Below are 14,967 nucleotides of genomic sequence, written 5' to 3'. Positions count from 1 at the left end.
TACCGCCGCGTGTCAACGGCACTTTAGATTTCGCAAATAAAATGATTGACCGCCGCTTCGAGATTCCGATGCGTGCAATTAAACGGAGGGTTCCCGACGAGAGAAAAAGAAGGAGAAAAAAAGCAGCGAGCGCTCCGATATGTACAGGGTGTCTCGAGAGGTAAGGTCAATCGGCGGGAAGAAACACGCAGGCGCTTGTGTTTGTAGTAGATAGACAATGTAAATAGACGTTTGACAGAGAGAGAGAGAGAGAGAGAGAGAATTCAAGAGTTTTCTGCTATTATTTTTCTCAAAGATTGGAGAATTATCTTGGCGATGAATCTGCTGGATATATACTCGATTAGAATAAATTGAACGGAATAGAATATGCAAATGTGTTGTTTGTTGAATATCTTGAACTGAGAAAGTGAGAAAGAGAGAGAATATACATATTCCTTTAATAACAGAAAAACACAATTATTCCCCGAGCGAGGAACATATTTTCTGAAATATTTGTCGATCGTTACCATACTTTAAATATTTCTCAAACATTTTGTATATGCTAAACATCTATATATATATGACACAACAAATGTTGTCAGAAAAGTTTTCTGTGTATATTTTTTTATCGCGTTATCTGTCGTCTCTTCTCATCTTCCGATGACCTTTTATCTTTCGACGTCTTCTGTATTTGAAAAAAAGTGGAAAAAGAAATTTCGAAAGTAAATATTTTACAATTATATTTTTAAAAGGCATCGCGACACACAGTTCCAATAGATCGACGTCTAGTCGATCTATCGAATCATAGATTCGACGAGGGCAATTAATTATTTGTCGGGGCAAATGTCAATTTACGAGGAATTATCGCGAGTGCCTCGCAAGCGGAATCAATTTAATCTCGATGAGTTCACAAATTCTCGAATGCTGCGAGTGTACAGAAAGAATGTACCTTACCCTCACGTCAGGTGTCAACTGTCACACGTCAAACGTCACTCGCGGCGTGCTTCATCCATTGTTACACCGATGGTAAACATTACAACCGCGCGAGCGCGTTCTCAATCTCAAGAGAAACGAGCAAGAGATACAAGCCTATACATCGAAATTAATCAAATTCAAATCATTTCACCAAAATCCTCTCCTCGCACCGGATCCATCGAAGATGAAGAGAACTCGCCGGGGAAAAAGAAATTCACACCGCGATTACCAAGCACACCCAAAATTCACACACAAAATATACTCGCGAAAATTTATTTATTTATTTTTTTTCTTAAATTACCATGATTAATTTCGGCGCCTCTCGTGTATATCGATCAAATCGAACGAATCGCGCGCATATCGCGCCGGCTCGCGATCTCTCGCCGAACACTCGCTCTCCCGACGACTTCGCCGCGCCGAATTCCTCTCACTCTCTGGCTCACCGTGTATACACACTTGGCTCGCGATCGGCGAGCGATCGACGCGCGCGAGGGGGACCCGGAAATCCGAACTCGACTCTCTCGCGTGCCACAGGTGGGTAGTGCGCGATGACGACGATCGGCTTCCCCGGGAGATCGTAAAAACAAACTATTACCGCGAGCGAGTACGGTATATATGTCTTATAGGGTGTCCCGTAAAAAGCGGGATCGACACAAGAGGAATGCGCTGCTTTTCTTCGCGATCGATCGATCGATCGATCGAACTTTCTTTCATTCTCTCTCTTTCGCGTCTTCTCTTTCTCTCATTTTCCCCGAAATTCTCCAGAGAAAGCTAATTATCCCCTAACAGCTGTTAAAAACATGACAAGTACGAGATGACAGAAATCAGCTGATTTCTGTCAAAAATTGTTGAAATTTTAGTAAAATTAATCAAACATATTTTATATTTTATTGTAGTGGATATTAATATTTTTTATTACGGTAAATACTAATTAGAGAAGCTCTTAATTATATACAAATTATTATTTTATTATCTATTATAAAGAGATTAAAAAAGGAGAAGGAACAAAAATGCAAAAAAAAAAAACATGACAAATACGAGATGACAGAAATCAGCTGATTTCTGTCATCTCGTACTTGTCATGTTTTTTTTGCATAATAGATAATAAAATAATAATTTGTAAGAAAACAGTAAAGATGAGCTAACCCAGATTTATTTAATAAATTGCTGATATAATTAAACTGTATGTACAGTTTGGTACAGCAAACAGCTGATTTCTGTCATCTCATATTTGTTATATATTTCTTGAATCTTCTTCTTTCTCTTTTTTTATCTCTTATTATAGATAAAATTACAATGTATAAACAAGAAAATATAGTAGAGAGCTAAACCCGACTTATTTAATAAATTACTGAAATAATTAAACTGTGCGTAAAATTTGATATAGTAAACAGCTGATTTCTGTCATCTCATTTGTCATGTTTCTTGAATCTTCTTCTTTTTTGTCTCTTATTACAGATAAAATTATAATTTGTAAGCAAGGAAATAGTGAAGAGCTAAACCAGACGTATTTAATAAATTACTGATATAATTAAACTGTGTAAAGTTTGATTTATATACAGGGAACAGCTGATTTCTGTCACCTCATATTTATCATGTTTCTTTCATTATTGTGTTTTGCTCCTTTTTCTCTTTATTATTAGATAAAATTATAATCTAAATGTAACAAAATAATGAATAGCTAAAACATATTTGGCAAAACATGAATTATAAATACGATAAATAATTTTACAGTCACAAATAGAAAAAAAAATTACTAAACTGGGGGAGATAAATATAAACACGTGCATTATAACCATAATGAAAATAAGCTCCTAGAAACCTCCTTTTTAAAATATTTATCGAGTGCATAACGAAAAGAATTAATCAATTCCAAAAATGTCACATAATAGTAAAAAGTATCTCTCATAAAAATAACTTACGGGCTTCAAGCGTGTTATCATAACCCCCGTGGTTGTCGTCGTCAAAGTCGATTCTCTCAGCCGCCGTCTTGCTGACAAGAAAAAAAAATTCCCGGGCGGGAAATTCAGGAACCCTGGAAGAGACCGAGAAACTACCACGACGACGACAACGACGACGACGACGGATGAAACGTCTAAACCGACTCGTCGGGCAGCCGCGGCGGCACTGATCCCAAAAAGTTCCTCAGGGAACCCTTCCTCGATGTTTTCCAAAAACTCCGAAAGCGCGACAGGGGGCGGAGGAAGAAGAGGTCTGGAGAGAGCAGAGGTGGTGGTAAGTAAAGAAACTGAAGTGGAGGAAGATCGCGAACGAAGGAAGAGGAGAAGGAGGCTGAAGAAGAAGAAGAAGAAGATGATGAGGGTAGAGGAGAGGGAAGATCTCTTCTCCACGGAGAGGGTTCTCGGTGGGATGAGAGAAAGAGAAAGAGGGGAGATAAAGAAGAAAAAAGTCAGAAGTGCCCCCTCCTTCAGGGGAGGAAGAGATTAAGAGAAGCAGACGGGGGTAGAGAGAAGCTGGAAGCTGTCCAGTGAGATTGGAACTCTAATCGCGATTATTAATAACAACAACAACAACAACAACAATAATAATTACAATAACAATAATAATAATAAAAATAATAATAATAATATTAATAACCTATGCAGCACAAAATATTTTTAAAATCTTTTAAAAATACTTCTTAAAAGATAGAATAATTCTCGAAAATATTTTTTAAAAGATAAAATAATTCTGAAAAATATTTTTAAAATGTTTCCACGTCCGCTTTTTCGTGTTTAAAAATTATTGTTGAATATAGATTCAAACTACCATTTCAAAAATATGTATCAAATATTTAAGAAAATATTATTCGAGCTTTTTTTTTTTAGAGAAGCACATTTTTAGAAATATTTTTAAAAGCTTTTTAAAATAATCTAAAAAATGTTATCACAAAAAACTTTCAAATCATTTAAAAATATTTATGCAATATTTTATAGTAATATTTTTTGAAAACATTCATAATATTTTGTGCTGTATAATAACAATAATAATAATCGCGATTGTTGGAATATGATCGATCGGATTTATGAATGGTGGCGTCTGTCAGGGGAGACCAAGCAGAAGAAGAGAAAGCCCCCTCTTTTCAGCTCCTTTCTTCTCTCTTCCTCTTCGGAGAAGTTACGAGGCCCCTTCGGAGACGAAAACTTATCTCCTCGTCTGTTCTCTGTTTACATGCCCCATCATATGCCCTGCCAGTTGGTCCATCGCGAGGATGGTTGGTTGATGGTGGGGCCCCTGGGCTCAGTGGGAACTCTGGTGGGGGTTCCGGACGATCCAGAACGGAGGGCAGATGGCGCTGAATATCGAGGAAGATATCATCTCCCCCGATCGGGGAGATGATTCCCAGCATCCGCCGAGAGCTATACGGGATGCCGTAACTATAATGTATCCTTTTGCCTCCTTCCCGTCCTTCTTCTTTTCCCCGGACAAAAATAGCCATCAGGTCACTGCGACTGGGTCTTTCAACTTCCGTCTTCCTTTTCGAAACGCGAGGAAGATCCTTCGGGATATACGAATTTTCTTATTGCTTTCACATATGTATATCTTTTTCTCTTCTTTCTCTTTTCAAGAGTTAATTTACGCGACAAGGAAATAACGAGTCGAGTAAAATAATCGAGAAGTTATCGCGCTAGTGCAGCGTATTGATGACCCCTAATAAGTGTAATCAATTATATGCGGGACCGATTAGATAAATCATTCGGGAGAGTTTCATAAATATTTGAGGAGATAATAGTAATAGAAACAAGCGAGGCAGAAGAGAAGGTCTAGGACTCCCCAAAAAAAGGAAATAGAAAGAATTCTCATTGATCCTACACGGAATTTTCTCTTAGAATTTAACCTGAAAATCATGGGACAATATACGGTATTCGAAGAATTTTTATAAAAGTTTCTCTGATTAAATATTTACAATAAAAATATTAATATGTGAAGATGATAAAATTCATCGAATATATTTTATATCTTATTGTGTAAATATTAATATTATTGTTGGCAAATATTAATCAGAGAAATTCTTATTAAACTCTTCCAATATTGTCCCATAATTACCATATAATTTTCAGGGTAAATTCTGAAAGAAAAGTCTCTCTGTGCATGATGAGTAAGAAAAAACATAACTAGCTGAAAACATTTTTATTCTTTCTCAACGATTGATGTGTCTGTGCATAGTATCTTATAATTTATGATTTTACAATGATTTTAAGAATTAAAATACTAGAAAAATTATACAGAATTTTCTCTTGGAATTTATCCCGAAAATCATGGGACGATATTGGAAGAATTTTATGAGTTTCTCTAATTAAATACTTTTACAATAAAAAATATTAATGTACATAGTAAAATTAATGGAGCATATTTTATATTTTATTGTGATTAATATTAATATTTTTTCTTGTGGAAAATATTAATCAAAGAGACTCTTATTAAATTCTTCCAATATCATTTTGTTCTACGATTACCAGAATTTTCATCCATGAAATATGCACAAATTTTCATACAACAACGATTGAAAAAATAAAGGAATCCTAGCAAAATTTTTTCTTTTTTGCGTTTGTGATCCAAATCGGTTTCTCGATTCTCTTCATAATTTTCATATTTTTACGCATCAATTAAATTTTATTTGAAAAATGTAACTTTGATGCGGAGATTATTATTTCTTTTTACGGAATGAAGACATTTAAAATCTAGATATATTAATTCTCGAATAATTTTTTTTATAAAGTTAATATTAACTATTCGACGAGAAAAAGTAACGAAAAATATAATATATTGTTGTATATATAATTATAGACAATTTTGATAAAAATAAAATTAAGCTTGATAAGTAAAGCTTAGCTTGAGTAAAATCATTTGAATTTAAAAAATTAAAAATTGACAGACATGCTGACTTAAACGTGTAGTAATTTTCCTTATACATTATATGTATTTTTGAATAAACAATGAAATATTATAATCTGACAAAATTATATTTTAATTAATTGCAATTTTAATTTAAATATCAAAAATTTATACTTTTTACATTATATATATGTATATATATAATATGTATATATATATGTATATATATATATATTTATATTTATATCTTATATATATATATTTATATATATTTATATTTATTTATATATTTTTTTTTATAATTTTATATATATATATATTTTTTAATGCTGATATTAGTTGTCCAGCAAGAAGAGAAGTATGAGGAACAGTTGGTCATGTTTAAAGTAACGAGAAACTGCACATGACGAGTGTGTTGCTCCAGTACGAAGCTGCGGTCGCGCGAGACGGCATCTAATTTGCGCGTCCAAATCGATCTCGTCGTCTCGCGGTAAATTTGCGCGACCATGCGTAACGACCGTCAACCGGATCTCCACGAAGGGCGTAAACAACTCGACGAGAGAAGTTAAGTAAGCATAAGATGGTGAAGAGAAGTCAAGAGAAACTTAGTAGTCGAAGCAAGAAATTGAAATAAATTCGCCTTCTAAACGTCAGATGATACAATAAAAAAGCATCAGCAACCTGAAAAACGCTCGAAAAAAATTGGAAATGATTGACAAAAATATGAGAAAAATAGATCCACGGCATATTACGATTTACCCTACACTAAAAAAAAATTGTTAACTTTACTAAACCTTTCAACTAAATTACTATTTTGTTAATTGCACATATATTAGTATTTAAGTCAAATATACGTTTTGCTGGATTTAATATGTTACAATTAATTTAAATGGTTTTATATGTTTAATCAACGAAATAATATTTAGTTGAAAGATTTAGTCAAGTTAACTATTTTTTCATTGTAAAAATCATGGGATAATCGTGGGACAATAATGTATTAAGAATTTTCTAAGAATTCCTAGTATTTATCACAATAAAAAATATTAATATGTAGATAGTAAAATTAATCGAACATATTTTATATCTTATTAATATTTTTATTGTGGTAAATATTAATCAGAAAAACTTTCTGTATTTTCTTTATATTCTCTATATTTTTTTCTAGTATTTTAATTTTTTGAATCATTTTAAAATCACGAATTATTTGTATTGTGATTAAATATTTAATCAGAGAAACTCTAGTAAAATTTTTCCAATACCCTATCCCATGAATTTCAGGATAAATTCCAAGAGAAAATTCTCTATATTTTTTCTAGTATTTTAATTTTTTAAATTATTCTAAAATCACGAATTATTTTTATTCTGATTAAATATTTAATCAGAAAAGCTCTTATAAAATTCTTCCAATATTGTCCCACGATTACTATGATTTTCAGGGTAAATAGGACAAAATTCTCTCTGTGTACAATTTGAAAAAAGAAGCGGATTCATACATGTATATATGTATAAAGGAATAGACGTCTGGGGTCTCTTGCATCTTTCGAAATGAACTTTATAATCAGCAAATTAGTATTCATAGCGTAATTAACTTCGAGCAGGATAAAAATACCGGGATGGTGAGAAGCCTGTCTCACACATATACGTACGTATGTTAAAAACCGGTAATTTTCGGCCGATTCCCTTTCGCTTCTCCAAATGCCGGAGATGTTTTCGTTGGGAAAATTCGATCGTCCCTAGTGATTTTCGTGAAAGGATCTTAGGACGAGCGATAAAAAAGGTAGCTGTCAGAGAAAGGGCCCTTTTCCCTGGGGTCTGAAGAGGCTTAAAAATATTTGTCCATCCGTAATATAAAACGACCGGACGATCGTATAAAACGAGCTAGACCAGGTCAGGGGGAAATGACGTAGCTCTATCATATAGGGGGCGTGAACACGTGGAATGAGACGTCGATCGGAACTCGTTTCGAATCTAACGAAATAAAATGAAATAAAACTGTCGAAACGGCCGAGAGAGAGAGAGAGAGATACGATATAATGTACGAGGAAGTGTACAACGTTAGACACACGAAACGTTATAAAGAGAGTCATTGGATACGAAGATGGAACACATTTCAGCTCTTTTTCGCTCCCCCGATCGCTTTTCTTTCCATTTTCTCAAGATACCTTCTTTTTCAAATTTATTTAATATTAATTTAATATTTAATATTTAATATTTAATTTAATTTATTTAATATTTAATATTTATTATTAATTATTTCTTCCGAATTTATGTGCAAGACAGCTTAGTCGATAAATTATATACTAATTAAATTATTTCGTCAATAATTAGTAATATTAGCTGTATATATTTTTATATAATATATATATTTTTTATATATTATATTATATATATACCTATATATAATATATATTTTATGTATTATATATATATTATATATTAGTTAGAACATATGTATATATTGGAAGAATTTTATAAGAATTCTCTAATTAATATTTACCACAATAAAAACATATTAATATATGCACAGTAAAATTAATCAAACATTTTATATCTTGTGGTAAACATTAATATTTTTAATATTCTTATTATTAATATTTAATATTCTTATTATTAATATTTTTTATCGTGTAAATATTAATCAGAGAAACTCTTATATAAAATTCTTCGAATTTATTGTCTCACGATTAATTAATTTTAAGGGTAAATTCTAAGAAAAAATTCTCTCTGTGCAAGAATCAATAAAATTAGATTTTTACGGCATGTTTGACACCCAAAGTGGACGTCCAGCTCTAAATATTAACGATCGGATCGGTCGTATTTCTCCGATTGCGTATATGTCTGACCGGAGCTAAGTTTCCATAAGTAGGTTCAAAAATGCAGAACGTAAAATGTCCCATGATATTAATAAGTGATATATACATATAATCGATTTCTACGATCTTATGACCTCCTTTTTAAATGGCAATTCGATAAACCGACAAGGAAGTTTTGCAATTGCGGATTTAATCCAACTTACCCTATCGGTGTCACTTTTTATAGTAAACCTACCGTATGTTAATTTTTCAATATGTTCTTCAAATATGCGAATTCGGAGAAAGAATTAAATTCTTTCTCTACGTAAATGCTAATTTATTAAAATGTTAATGTGAAGTAGTTTCATTTTGTAAACATTTAAAATAATTTTCTTCAGAGTTGGATAATAACTAGTCAATTAGTTAAAAGTTAAAAAAAAATTAATAACTTTTAACTTATAGCTTAGTTTATTTAAAATGTATTAATTTTTAACTCCAACTAGTTATTTTTGACTTTAAATTTATTAACTTTTTTCCTAACAATAAGTTAAATTTTTTTGTCTGAGTACCATTATTGTTTTTTTTTATAAAAGTTATATTATTACATATTATTTTTAAAATAAAGTATTATTAATTTTTATGTTCATTTGTCATCAATAGTAATTACCAAAAAATATTTCTGTATAAAAATCAAAATTATTTCTTTGTTATTTGTTATTATAAATAAAAGAATTAACAAACAAAATTCCAATTTAATCTCAACTTAACTTTAACTAAGTTCATTTTTTGTTCATGCAATTAAATTAATTTTAGAAGCAACTAACTTTAACTTAACTTGGTTTAAAAAAATCACTGACATACCCAACCCTGATTTTCTTAGAGATTATGGTTTTTTTTTACTTAATCGTCCCGTTATTGGCGGAGGAAAGAATAGCACACCCTATATATACGCGCAAACATCTGTTCCTGCGGCGCGAAATAATCACACGCATAAATAAACCACGACACCGAGCCGGCGTGCGTGTCTCACGTGAAGCGAGAACGTGACTTCGCAGTTCACGATTCCGAAGTTCCCGAAACAAAGTTTTCTCCTGCGAGAGAGGCCAAGCAAGCTTCGCACGGATATCTTGCCGCTTCTGTCATTGACGTTGAATTTGTTTTGACATTTGAAATTATCGCCGAAAAATTCATATCGTTTGCATATAATCGGAAAAGAATATATCCACAAAATTTCTATAATTAAATATTTTCTTGCTATATATTATTATGTGAAACATGCTTGTCTTAAAAGATTGCCTGAGTTAATTTTGCTCCTATTTATACATTTTCATATTTACTTATTTTAAAGAAGATATGTTTATTTAGGTAGATTTTATTTATGTAGGAATTGAGCTCCTATTTTGTGTATTAAAAATGAATAATTTTTCATATAAAGATTTAAAACATGAGTTTTCGATAAAAGTGTAAATGAAATGATTTTACTTCATTTTATAGTTCACTTTTTTTTAACAAAAAAAAAATAATCTGTACGAAGAGAATTTTTTCTCTCAGAATTTACCCTGAAAATCACGATGATCGTATGGAACAATATTGGAAAAATTGTATAAGAGTTTTTCTCTGATTAATATTTACTACAATAAAAATATTAATATGTACATAGTAAAATTAATCAAACATATTTTATATCTTATTGTGATAGATATTAATATTTTTTATTGTAATAAAATATTAATCACAGAAACTTATAAAAATTGTCCCACAATTATCATGTTTTTCAAGGTAAATTCTAAGAAAAAATTGTGTGTTTAAGATATAAAAAGTAAGTTGTGTGAGATTGAAGATTGAGATCGAAAGTAAGAGAAAAACTATATTATTTTCGAAATTAACTCTTTACTGACATTCAATTATCTATTCATTTCGAATTAATTTCAAATAGTAAAGGCAAATCAATTTTTTGTAATTTTTTTATAACACAAGAAACATGAAATCGGTTTACTAAATATCAGCTGACTGTACAAAAAGATTGAACTAAAAGGATTTACTTAATCTTTTCAAGGATGATCGTGCAACTAAGTGGGCTAAATATAAAAATTTGGCCTTCGGCCTCAACCTTCTAATTTGTGCAATGAATTCGATTTCTCGTATCAGATTGCTTAGAATTTTCATCATCAGCTGACGTTTCTATTTTCGTCTTGGTGAAGCAAAAAATAGAGGAGAAACACAATTATTCTAATTAATACCTCGAGAAAAAATAGAAACGTAATCCCAAATATATCCAGAGGATATATTTTTACAAATTTTCTACTTTAAGTCAAGATTCCAAAAGTGACAAATGTGATTGGGGCTTTTTCGCAAAACTACGTTCGATTTAATGAAGATATTGCCTTCGGCATGAATAAGCAATGAGAATGTAAAACGATGAAGAATAAATGAATAAAGAATTAAGTGTAAAATATAGCGAGGAGTGAAGAGTGAATGAATAAAAAATGAAGCATACAAAAATGAAAAGAAATTCGGAATACATATATAAAAGATAAGATCTAGTGTTTTAAAAATCTCACGTTAAAACTATCTTTTCTCATCCACTTCATTCATTATAATACTCGAATAAATTATCGCTAATTCGTGTGAGATTGCGATATATCGATGTTTCGTCGAATGCACAGGGTCAACAGTTCTTTAAGCAAGTGTGACACCTCGATAAATCACTCGATTTTCGTAGAGGAAAAAAACGAAACCCCAACTTCTTGGCTTCCCATTCACCAAACGATAAATCTATAAATATACGTATATAATTCGTGCGTACGAGAAAACACGCGCGTGTGTTTAATCGCCCCGAAGGGATCTGGTCGACCAACCAGGAAGAGATCACGGACAACTGGTCATTCGCCGGAATTCTGTTCGGACGCGATTACGCATTAAGAAAAGAAAAACACAGACGGGAATCCTCTTCCCTTCCTTTCTCTCTTTCTCTCCTCGCTTAATATGCGGCGTCATTAAAACTTGAAACTCGCTTGAGAGATTCTTTCCAAAATTTCCAGAACTTTTCCTATTTGCCAGATTTATAATAATACAAAGATGAAAAAAAATTTTATTATATATTATTATATATTTTTAATATTTATATATTATTTATTTTTTAAATTAATTAATTTTATTTTGTATTAATTAGACAAAAATTATTTACTCACATTAGAATTATTCTAGATGTTACCGAGAATAAAGGGCAGGATTTCCGCGAAAATATCGATGTTCGGATCCAGGCGACGACCGAGACCCTCGATCATCAGCATGCTGAGAATCACTCCGCTGAAGGATCCGTCCTGCTTGACTCGATGACGGACCATCGCGGAGAATAATTCCGACACAACGGTACTCGCGTTCACCTGCGAGGATATTTGAGAAAAAAAGACCGCACTGTAATTTTTTATTACTCTCAAACACGCGAATTCGATTACTCTCATCGGATGAAAATTTTAGGATCATATCCTCCGCGACAGATTCAGGGTGTCCAGCAGACTCAATGAAAAAAATTTCCTGACTTTTTCAGATTTTCCAAGACTAGAAATTAATTTTTTCCCCGACTTTTTAGTATTATTATAGTCAATTACAAATATAATAATCAATATATAATAATCATATTATAATCAATATATAATAGTCATATTATAGTCAATATATAATAGTCATAATATTATAGCCAATATACAATAGTCATATTATAGTCAATATATAATAGTCATATTATAATCAATATATAATAGTCATATTATAGCTAATATATAATAGTCATATTATAGTCAATATGTAATAGTCATATCATAGTTAATATATAATAGTCAAATAATACATTTTTTCAAATATATAATTAGCATATATCTATATGATAAATCAATTAAATGTTAAATCATGAAATCCTTGAAATATTTTTATCAACAATGAAAAGATTCGGAAGTTAACACAAAAATTTAATCAATTATACAATCTGCATTATGTATGATAATCGAAACAAACATGTCACTATAAACTATTTAAATAATCACTTTTAATTTATATTATATCAAATTTTTTAGTTTTGTCTCTATCAAACACATTGAAATAAAATAACACGACGATGAAAATATAAATTAACGAACACGCTGTAGATGAATCGATTTTTAACAACACAGAAAATTAGCGTGCTGGGAGTCAAGGAAGTTTTTTTTTAATAAAATTATTATATATTATATATTAAATAATTTATTTAATAAAAAATTTCAAATTATTGAGAAAAATGTAGAATAATGTGAAAAAATTTCTTGACTCTTCACTGACAATTCCAAATTTATAAAATTCCCTGACAATGCCTGTTTTTTTAGATTTCTCTGGCCGCTGGACACCCTGAGATTTTGCCTTTTTTTCCTGGAGATAGAAATAGAGCTATCTTTAGAATCATAATAATCGTAATTATCCATTAGCGGCGTTACGATGATACCGGTATCGAAAACTGGTTAGACTACCCTCCGCGCGTGTTAATATACGCGATACGCCCCGTAATTTGCGTACAAATCTCTTTTTTTTCCTCCACGTGGTGCGTCTTTCCCGGAGGTCGATCGGTTCTGATTGAATCCGCACCGATATCCTCCCGCTATATAATCACGATCGCATTATTCCTCCTCGCGAAGCTGAAATGGTACCGGTACTTCGTACAATCATTTATAAGTCGAAAAAAAATGAAACCGCGGAAGATCGATCCCGAGAAGCGATGAAAATTAACGCGAAGACATGGAAAATTCATTCTTTCAACTATAGAGCCGAAATTTCTTTTCTACTTTTCTTTCATTTCAAATTAATATCTATTATACTTAGATATTTTTAAATAGTCAATTTTTTTTAACTTTTAAACTAATTTTTTTTTAATTTATAATAATTGTATCAGAAAATCCTCTTTTGAATTTCTAAGTGGGAAACTGTTCATATAACTGCTCATTTAATTATAAAAAAACCTATCAAAATCCTCTAGAGAAATCTTCATAAATATGAGATTGAAAAGGAGAAAAATTTCGACTCGAAAGAGAGATTACTAACGTTAAATGGATTTCGAAGATGAAGCTTCACGATGTTCTTCATCGTACGTCTGAAGCCATCCGGGTCAGGGGTCATGTGCGAACTGTGTTCTAGGATATATTGCGCAGCCATTTCGCCCTATGCATATTTTATACGTGAGCTTTACGAAAAAATAATGATACGATAGATGGAATGTTTTATACAAAATAATTATAAGATATTAATATTTTTTATTGTAGTAAATATTTTTATATAATCAGAGAAACTCATAAAATTCTTCCAATACCATATTTGCCCAATTGATTGTCTCATGAATTTCAGGATAAATTCCAAGAGAAAATTCTTTCTATTTTTTTCTAGTATTTTAATGTTTAAAATATAAAAATTAAAATACTAGAAAATACTATATAAAAATATTATAAAAATTAAAATCCTAGAAAAAATAGAAAGAATTTTATCCTGAAATTTATGAGATAATCAATTGAGACGATATAGTTATGGAAAAATATTTTATAAGAATTTCTCCGATTAAAAATATTCACCACAATAAAAAATATCAATATATTAATTTATATATCTTACACATTGTGGTAGATATTAAAATTCTCTCTGTGTATACATTATAAAGAGAGGAAGAGAAAAAGAAGGGAATAGTAAATATTTCCATCTCGGTTTACATTTTCCATTATAGCGAATTAAGAAGAAAAACCGAGAGGGCAAAAATAATGATATGCGTGTAAATATAAAAAGTGAACGCGTTATCTCTCTCGGGGACTTACGTTTCCCATTAGCACGGAGTAAAAAACGTCCCGGAGATTTTGTCGGCAGCGATCATTCAGGGATACCACTAGGCCGCAGTCCAGTATGATCAAGCGTGGGTCGTCCACCACGTAATCGGGGTTAATGACCCGTCGAAAGGTGTTAAACAGGCCCGCCTTCGGCGCGACCGCTTTTTCGACTAGAATGTTGCCCGGGTGCAGATCACAGTGGATAAAATTGTCCCGAAATATCTAGATATTTCAAAGATTTTTCTGTTTTCCTCGTATACATTTCACCCTTAATCGATTAAAAAAAATAATCTAACGCGATATTAATTATATTCGTCTCACAGAGAGAATTTTCTCTTAGAATTTTTATATCCCCACTGAAAAAAAAATTTATTTAATTCGAATAAGTATTTGTTTCAATACTGCCAAATAAATCATTTATTTGAAACTAATAATATTTATTTGATATAAGAAAATCCTTTTCAAAACAAATAAATATTTATTTGTTTCAAATAAATGATTTATTTGGCAGTATTGAACTAAATATGTACTTAATTTAGTCATTTTTTTTT

At 31.2% G+C, this 14,967-nt stretch overlaps 1 protein-coding gene across 7 annotated transcripts in view; it reads right to left on the bottom strand.

Moving 5' to 3' along the window:
* shd (cytochrome P450 family 24 subfamily A member shade) overlaps window positions 1-14,967 on the bottom strand; it is a 37,062-nt gene that overhangs the window by 17,227 nt on the left and 4,868 nt on the right. The window contains exon 1 of one of the 7 annotated variants that reach the window (XM_029321978.2): window positions 11,774-11,838. The exons of 3 other annotated variants lie outside the window; for them this stretch is intronic. Coding sequence is in view for 2 of the 4 variants with exons in the window: in XM_029321975.2 (XP_029177808.1) it covers window positions 2,877-2,897 (21 nt within the window). In the remaining 2 variants the exon portion in view is untranslated. 3 more of the 7 variants (XM_029321975.2, XM_029321976.2, XM_029321977.2) reach the window with 3 other exon arrangements.

Source organism: Nylanderia fulva, unplaced genomic scaffold, assembly GCF_048542155.1.
Source record: "Nylanderia fulva isolate GAGA-0341 unplaced genomic scaffold, ASM4854215v1 Scaffold32, whole genome shotgun sequence".
Lineage (NCBI taxonomy): Eukaryota > Metazoa > Arthropoda > Insecta > Hymenoptera > Formicidae > Nylanderia > Nylanderia fulva.
The sequence above is the reverse complement of the archived record's forward strand: the minus strand, read 5'-3'. Positions and strand labels throughout refer to the sequence as shown.